This window comes from Nannospalax galili, unplaced genomic scaffold (assembly GCF_000622305.1).
Source record: "Nannospalax galili isolate Female #2095 unplaced genomic scaffold, S.galili_v1.0 scaffold25, whole genome shotgun sequence".
Classification (NCBI taxonomy): Eukaryota; Metazoa; Chordata; class Mammalia; order Rodentia; family Spalacidae; genus Nannospalax; species Nannospalax galili.
Window position 1 is genome coordinate 3,793,692 of NW_008355642.1, and position 8,948 is coordinate 3,802,639.

An 8,948-nucleotide genomic window follows, 5' to 3' on the forward strand; every position below is an offset into this window, starting at 1 on the left:
AAAAAGAATCCCATCATTCTTTAACTCCCTTGGTACATTTATGATAGGATTTGATCCACAGACTTCAGAATGTAGCATAGTCACAGTACTGTGAGGATGGACCTATCCTTCTCTGGGCAAGAATTTGGATAGAAATCCACACCATCAGCCAGTCCAGGCTGGTGACTCTGCCTCTTAGTCATCCATTACCTGTCCTTGCCCATCTTCTCGTCCTAGGATTTGCTGGCTCCTGCCTACCCCGCTTCAGCACCATGCCCTTCATCTACTGCAACATCAATGAAGTCTGCCACTATGCCAGACGCAATGATAAATCCTACTGGCTCTCCACTACTGCCCCCATTCCCATGATGCCTGTGGGCCAGACCCAGATTCCCCAATACATCAGCCGCTGCTCTGTATGTGAAGCACCCTCACAAGCCATTGCTGTGCACAGCCAGGATGTCACCATTCCACAGTGCCCTCTGGGCTGGCGGAGCCTCTGGATTGGGTACTCCTTCCTCATGGTGAGGCCCTGCACCACTCCTCCCTCAGTGGCAAAACTGAATCAGAGGGTAGGAGAGAAGAGCTAGGGGGAGGGCCCTCCCACTGGTTCCTAGGTTCCTAGGTAGAAAACAGAGTTTAAAAGGAAGAGACATGCTTAAATTAAGCTTGGTTAAAGACACAAATGAAAGTTAGTTATGGTGTATGGGAAGAATAGCATCCACTGTTCTGGGCTTAGAAAATGTATGATTTAAGCCAAGGCCCTGCTCTATGTTGGCTTCAGTTTTGTCACTACCAAAGGAAGGATGCAATATACAATGAACTGAGGAGATACTGAGGGGAAAGCTGTCCTCAGTGGAGGCCAGCACATACCTATGCTGGTCAGGCTGAGCAGAACATTCTCTACTATTCCAGTTACCCTCCCCAACCTATCTGGCCTCTGCCATCTTTTCTTCAGAAGGTTCACATGAGGGCATGCTGTGTTTCTATGTCCTTATAACCATTGTTGCTCTCCATTTTCTGTGGGAAGCCAGTAGCCAGTCATGCTTTCTGTCTAAGAAACAGAATCCATAAGTTGAAGGAGGCCTCAAGTCACATGATCCTTTGAATACCTGAGGATGTTTCTTCCAATGAAGTCAGGATTAGAGCTAGGACAGTTCTTGGTAAAATTCCAGTGTGGCACTCCCTGAAGTGCGCTGCCTAGCCAGAGCTTGTCTGTGACTCACCAGAGGTGAGATGATGGGACCGTCTTTGAAGAATTTCCCTGCTGCAATCTCCTTCACATTGGTACACCTACTGGAAGCATGGTAGTTTTTTTATTATGCTCTGTCTTTCCACATTGGGCAGTTTACCCCAGTGGAATTCAGGATCGCCTTGCCTGTTATTCTGTTCTACCCCCCACTCAGACTAGGAAATAAGAAGAAAAAGCCCTTAAAGTTTCCACAAGAAACCAGCCAAAAGATATATACTAAATTCTCATGTGCTTTGCTTTGCTCGTGGGAAAGTCATAGTTCTTCTTCATAATCTCTTTACTCTTTGTACATAATTCTAACAGATGAGGGTATATTTTCCTGAAAATCATCAAGGGTAAGAATTCAGACTGCATAGTAAGGCACCTTGAGGACAACTTCAAAAAAGTGAAATGTGGGGAAAGAATTGAAAGGAAGCTCAAGACAGCAGCATCCCTTGGAATAAGAACCTTGCATAATTGCCCCCCACACACATACACACAAACTGGCATTTATCAGAACAAGCTTGAGACATCTACAAAGTTCCACTCTCTGAAAGTTCTACAAACTAACTTGGCACATGGCTCACTGCCTATTCGCTAGCACAGATGTGCATGCCACCTCTTCCCCATCTCCTGTGCTTCGAGCTAAGGTGGAGGGAGAAAGCTGGGAATGTGGAGAGGAGAGGGTGGTCTGGGGAATACAGTGACTAGAGACTATTAGCAATGAGGGGCCCTAAAAGGAAATTCTGAGGGAGCTCTCTGAAGTTAGGCCTGAGACATTTTAGGCCAAATACACCCAGGCCTTCCTCTAGCCATCAAATAACAGGTGCTATATGTCATCCCAAAGGGTGCGACACAGATTGCAAATAGAAATAGTTCTAGTATAGGGAACTTCTAGGTGAAAACTGTGGAGGAACAGAATTATAAAAGGAGGTACAACAGGAAATATTATCCAAAGGCCAAAAATGTCAAAAGTATTTGGGCGCTCTTATCTAATCCCTAAAAGATTTTAGGGTTGCCACTTCAGAGAGGGGGGATGCTAAAGTAGCAAAAAGCCCCATGAAAGAAAGGAAGGAAGGAAGGAAGGAAGGAAGGAAGGAAGGAAGGAAGGAAGGAAAGAAGTCAGAAAAAAAGTGATGGGGAGATATGGGAGGTATTGGAGGGGAGGGAGTGGGCGTGGATTTGATCAAAACACCTTATATGCATGTATGAAATTCTCAATTAAGTTTTTTTTAAAAGTTAACAAAAAAAGATTCAACCCTAAAAAACAAGGAGGTACATCAGGGAATATTGCATCCTCTTTCCTTTCTTAGTGGACAGTGCACAGTAAAGGGCTGAAAGCACCATAATTCAGAAACTAAATCCATCCTTGCTTAGATTTATTTGTGTAGGGTCAGCAAGATGGCTCAGCAGATAAAGCCACTTGCTGCCAAGCCTGATGACCTGAGTTTGATCCCCAGAACCAACATGGTAGAAGGTGAGAACCAACTCACACCCAAAATAAATAAGTGTAATAAAAATGTTTTTTAAAGATTTATGCTGGGCTGGAGAGATGGCTCAGTGGTTAAGAGCACTGTCTGCTCTTGCAGAAGACCAGGGTTCAAATCCCAGCATCCACATGGCAGCAAACAACTGTTCATATTTCCAGTTCCAAGGGATCTAAAGTCTACTATGTCCTCAATGGGCATTGCACAACACAGGTGCAATTACATACATGCAGACATAACACTCATACACATAAAACAAAAATAAATAAATAAATAAATAGAAGGAAGCTGAATTTTCTTAAGGGGCACAAATAATCTCTAAAAAGATATTTTTTAAAAAAGATTTATGTCTCTATAGAAAACAGGAGTTGGTGAGGGTACACCTCACACAGCTGTGAAGTCAGTGCAATAGGAAAAATTGGGAAATACGGGTTCAAATGTGGTTATGGACCATGTAACACGGTTAGGAGGGCACAAAGTAAATGGCAAGGGGGGCTTGTCCCACAGATTCTCTTGAGTGGGTGGGCAGTGCCCTGAAAGCCCAGGTTCGTCATGCTGACTAGAGGCTGAGTGATCCCAGGTCCAGAGCACTAGAACAGGGTACATATGTCCCCCTGAAGCAGCAGGACACAGAGCCCTTCCATGATGGGTCCCGGCAGGCACAGCTCACACACCACTCTCCTGTCTTTCAGCACACTGCTGCTGGGGCGGAGGGCGGAGGCCAATCCCTGGTCTCCCCTGGCTCCTGCCTTGAGGATTTCCGGGCTACTCCTTTCATCGAATGCAGCGGTGCCCGAGGTACCTGCCACTACTTTGCCAACAAGTACAGTTTCTGGCTGACAACCGTGGAGGAGAGGCAGCAGTTTAGGGAAGAACCTGTGTCTGAGACACTGAAGGCTGGGCAGCTGCACAGCAGGGTGAGCCGCTGCCAGGTGTGTATGAAAAGCCTATAAGGAGTCACCTGTCATGGTGCCCCTGGTCTTCCCTATGCCCTCACAACAGTTACTTCACAAACCTGCACAGTCTGAGGAAGGAAGTCCTGAGCCCATTTGCCTGTCAAGCTGTACATTGGAGTCTCATTTGGACTGGCCTACTGGACACTGATCACCCATCCCCTCAAGTCCAACAGATGAGCCCACCATGTTGGGATTTGCTGTCCTATTCCCATCAATCTGGTGCTACTGTTCCATTTGGACATTTGTTATTATCCATGTTACCTCAGAAATATTTGCTGGACTACCATTTTCAAAGAGCACTAGGTCTCCTCGCTACAATGATCAGGAAGCTCCTCATAATAGCTATGTTATTTCTTTATGACCAGACGTCCACCACACATTAACTTAAACCAGAATTCAGGATTTTTACATTAAATGTATGTCTCCGGTTGAACAGTTTCAGACAGTTCATGTCTGCTTAAGGCTAGCCCTCCCTATCCAAGGCAGTCCACTGTGTCTAGGCAGGCAGTAGAGCTGGAAACAAGAAGCCAGCCTATACCCGGACAAGCTGTGATTCCTTTCAGAGTTTTTAAGACCACGCCCCATCTTGCCTAGGGAAGTCTGAAGGCCAGGAGCTGAGAGAGGTCTATAAATTTCATTTGGTCCTAGACAGATCACTGCCTCCTGGTGGACACACTCCTCAGCCAGATAGACAGAGGACTTGGCCTGGTCCAAACTAGAGCCAAGGATGCAATAAATGTGGGCAAGCCCATATAAGGAAATGAGAACCACATCTTTTTCTCCTTGGCCTGGGGTAGAGGGATGAATAGGAATGGAAATGTCAATTTTGATTTTGACTCCAGGAACAAAGTGGTAAATCTAATGCCCCCATTTCTCAGCAGTTCTTGTTTATTCCAAATGCCATCTGGATGTGTGCAATATGGCAAACCGAAGTTGCAGTATCTTAGTTCCTTGCATTCTGATGCTATTGGAGACTTTCTAGTAAAATGACTATTCAGCTACTCTTTCACAGGTAGCCTTTAAACTGTTTTAATGCTTAAAAATATCTCATAAAACACCTAGCCTACACCTGTCCTTAGCAGTGAGCAGACCTAAAGCACAGCCTGAGCTGGTGAGGTATACTGGATTCTGTTTGGGGCAATTTGTTTTAATTACCAGTTTTTCAGAACATCTTAGCTATATTGACATGAAGCACTCTCTTCCAGGCGATTCTGCTGTTTTAGGTGTTATGTAAACTGTGCCAACATAGGCAAAGCATAATCAGTATAATCTGAGCTGTTGTCACCATCGCTCCTAGATAAGTAAAGCATGCTGTCAGTTTGTATATACCAAATAAAATGAATGAAATCTAACACTTGACTTTTGGCATTGTTTAACAGCCTTTTCTGATATCTGTTCTCAATAAACTCTATAACAAAATACTGAGATAAGAACAAATTAGAAAGTGATTACATTGCAGGGCAGAAAGAGTCCTCTCCTGGTCAACAAATGCACAACATGCTTCACAATAAGCACACAACTGCTTTTATCTCTATCACATGTTAGAGTTCAAGAAAGGAGTTTTCATTCTGCTGTAGACTCAGGATCATTTATAGATATGTTAAATGTAGAGAAATATTGAAGTCATTAAAACAAGATTTTGAGGTTGGAGAGATGGCTCAGCAGTTAAGAGTGCTTGCTGCATAATCATGAGGACCTGAGTTTGGATTGTGCAACCCATGTAAAAAGGTGGGAGCCCTGTGTATTCCTATAACCCCAGTTTTAAGGAAGGTGGAAACAGGAGGATTGCTCGGCCTTGCTGGCTTCCCTCCCAGCCAAGTAAAATTAGGCCTTAAGTTCAAGGAGAGATCTTGCCTCAAAGGAATAGATGTACAATGACAAAGGGGGACATCTGATGCCCTCATGTGGCGTCCACTTGTGCACAGAGATGCACACAACTGCACATGCATGTACACACTAATACAGACACATACAATTAATTTTTAAAATAAATCTAAATGGTGTGTGTATGCAAAATTTTCATGTGCATACAGATGAAGTATCTGCATATATTTGCATATTCATAAAACATTCCTGTTGAAGGGTAAACAAGAATAGCAGCAGGAGTTTTCAGAAATGGGAATTGACCTTGGGAAGGAGAGATATCTCACTGAATACCATTTTACATCTTATGAATTTTCAACCTATGGAATTCAGAAAAAAAAAGAAAAACATGGAACCTAAGAAAACAAGTGAATTGGTCAGTGGTAATTTCTAAACGCCAGATACAGGCTCCTGTAGAAATCTGCTAAGGATGAAATGCAGACCAACATGAAAGTTAAGGAGGCAGTAAAAAGAAAGTAGAAAAATGTTGCTGAGAGTTGAGTATCCTCCCAGGCAAGTGCTCAGCACGGGCAAACTGATGAATACATGCTTCAAAACTTCCTAGTCCTAAAATTATTTGGAATTATATTTAATGGACAGATTAAATTTAACCACATGAATAGTTCTTTCTAAATATGGTTATCAATCAAAACAAAGTATAATTCAGTTTATTCTAATTCCTCAAACAAAAACCCACAATTTAAGTGAGTCAGTGGTAAGGCTATGTCCAGCCCTCCACTTGCTTTTGTAAATCGTTTTATTAGATTACAGCCACACTCACTTACATGCATATTGTCTGCGGCTGCTTTTACAGAGTTGAATAATTATGACAGAGGCCACATGGCTGCAAAGACTAGACTATTAGTCCCTTTACAGAGAAAGATTGCTGGCCTCTGATTTAAGTATCATGATTTAAGTATCATTTAAGTGATCATGATTTCATTTAAGGATATGCTGACATCTAGCAAAATTATAAGGATTCATATAAATTATAATTATTTAAATTACATATTCAAATAATTTAACAAGAGTATTTTCTCCCTGGTTCATTTCTTTTATTATTTGATCAAGAAAGAAGATTACCTCTTATTATTTAGCCCAAAATGATGAAAAAGAACAGTCTAACCATCTCTCATCTGCTGGTACTTGAAGCAAGATGGGAGTTGCTGTCTGTCTTCCAACATCCTCATTCCAGCCACTGAAGAACTGCTGAGGCTACGTAAGGCAAGCCAGGAAGCAGTGGACACCAAATCAGTTGTCTCCTAGACTCCATGATTGTTCTGCTTCTTTTCAGGGAAGGGTTGGTATCATTGATTTGTTGTTTGGTTTTGTTTCTAAAAAACTGTAATTGGCTCAGTCATGATTGCTATTGAGTTTGTATGCTGTTGGCATACCAGGCACTTGCTGACTACAAAAGTTTTATGTAATAAGTTCATGTTCTTTTGGTGCCAGATGGAAGACAGACCTCCAAATTGAGTTCTCACTATGCTACACGCTCAGAATCTCAAAATCTTCCTCCAGGTCAAAGTCCTCCAGTTGTTCAGTCGAGTCTATGAATTCTGTCAGAATATAGAAATGAGAAAGTAAAAAAGCTTGATACTTGGCTTGATGATTTCAATCAAGATTACACTCAGTTGATGTAAGTCTTCATGCTTTAATCACTTTGCTAAAGAAAGGCTTGTCTGGAGGAAACTTACAATTAGGACTATTAAGAAGTGGAAGAAATTCTCTTTAAGACTCAAAATAACTAGACCTATTTATGTAGGCCTGATCACAGCAGTCTGGCTTATGGCATGACTTTTGAGGTACCTTGTTTATCTGTCAGCCTGTTTGTGTGTGTGTGTGAGTGTGTGTCTGTGTCTGTGTGTGTCTGAATCTGTGTGTGTGTGTGTGTGTGTTTGTTTGTTTGTTGAGACAAGGTCTTGGTATGTAGCCTAAGCTGGCCGTGAGCCTCAGCATTCTGAATGACTGCAGGCATACACCACCAAGCTCAACCTCAAGGTACCTTTTGAATTACCCATGACCTCTGATTTGCTGTTCTGAAACAAACTGTAGTCATCTTGATTTTGCAAAGATAAACCCTTTGCACTGAGTTAATGGTTTCCTTTTATCATTTTTTAAAATTAGGAAATAACAAATCAGAAGATTAAAATAATCAGAAACACCATTCCTTGATCAGCCTGATTGAGTAGAAATGTCATTTTCCATAGGTATCATGAGCCACAGTTACTTTTGTCTCAGAAAACAGTTGTTACATGTGGGTCTGCTGGCCAAGACCTCACAAAAGCAGCTTACCTGCCCCTGTGGTTGTCACTTCTGGTTTGGCTGGAGGTACAAAGGGAGGCCAGTGTGATGGGTGCTTCTGAACTAATTCGAACATCCTCAAATTCTCCTTCAAAATTTCCTGGTTGGGCAGAGAAACAGTTGTAAACACTGCAGAATCACCATACTTCTATCATGACTTCAAATCCTGCCAGTAGCCAAGTAGTTGACAGGTAGGGAAAAAAGGCCTGGCAAATACATCCATCCTCTACTTGAACCACCTAAAACCCTCATCTGACTTCAATTCTAGATCCTTCTGACCAGGCAAGAAGTAGCCTGATGAAGCCCAGTGTCAATTGTCCCAGTCATAGGGCTTAGGAACTAGGATAGGGACACAGGTTTACCTCAACCCAGGGGTGAAATGTTACAAAGAAATGCCATTTAATCAAATTAAATATACTTCAAAAGAATTCTGGAGCACACTGACATGCCTTCAGATATATGTAGCCCAAAATTTAAGATACACATCCTACTTTAAATGTCACAGTTACCATAAAATTATCATTCTGTCTTAAATATCAGTTGAGCTTTGCTGCATTCTGAAATATAAGAACTGCTTTTAAAAATAATTCTCTTGGGGTTGGAGAGATGACTCAGTGGTTAAGAGCACCCAGATTCAGTTCCTAGCACCCACATAGGGCATCTCAGAACTGTCTGTAACTCCAGCTGTGGAGCATATGATGCTCTCTTCTGGCTCAATAGGTACCTGCATACACATGGAACACGTTCACATAGACATACACGTACACATAAATAAAAATAAGCCAGATGTAGTGATGCATATCTTTAACTCCAGCACTCAGGAAGCAGAGACAGATGGGATCTCTATGAGGTCAAGGCCAGCCTAGTCTACATAGTGAATTCAAACCAGTTGAGGCTACCAAGGGACCCTGTCTCAAAAAACAATAGTAAAGATAAAGTGGGTGAACTAGACCACTCAAGCAAAGATTATGAAAAATTTAAGAAATCACAAGAATGGAATATGCAGGAATTGTGTGACACCATAAAAAGACCAAACTTACAAATCATAGGCATACAGGAAGGAGAAGAATCCAAAGATAATGGCATGGACCAGATCTCCAACAGAATTGTGGAAGAAAATTTCCCAAA

The 8,948-nt window shown here is 42.2% G+C and overlaps 2 protein-coding genes across 3 annotated transcripts in view; one reads left to right on the plus strand and one right to left on the minus strand.

The window, feature by feature from the left end:
• Col4a6 (collagen type IV alpha 6 chain) overlaps nt 1-5,005 on the plus strand; it is a 341,384-nt gene extending 336,379 nt beyond the window's left edge. For both annotated transcript variants that reach the window (XM_008852964.2, XM_017803141.2), the window contains exons 44-45: nt 217-503; nt 3,390-5,005. In XM_008852964.2, coding sequence (XP_008851186.1) covers nt 217-503; nt 3,390-3,650 — 548 coding nt within the window. In that variant the 3' untranslated portion in view covers nt 3,651-5,005. The remainder of the gene's footprint in view (nt 1-216; nt 504-3,389) is intronic.
• Nucleotides 5,006-6,557: 1,552 nt separating this feature from the next.
• The window catches only part of Atg4a (autophagy related 4A cysteine peptidase), a 75,239-nt gene continuing 72,848 nt past the window's right edge, over nt 6,558-8,948 (minus strand). Inside the window, exons 12-13 of the mRNA XM_008852965.2 lie at nt 7,812-7,920; nt 6,558-7,075 (exon numbers count right to left, since the gene is read on the minus strand). Coding sequence (XP_008851187.1) covers nt 7,005-7,075; nt 7,812-7,920 — 180 coding nt within the window. The 3' untranslated portion in view covers nt 6,558-7,004. The remainder of the gene's footprint in view (nt 7,076-7,811; nt 7,921-8,948) is intronic.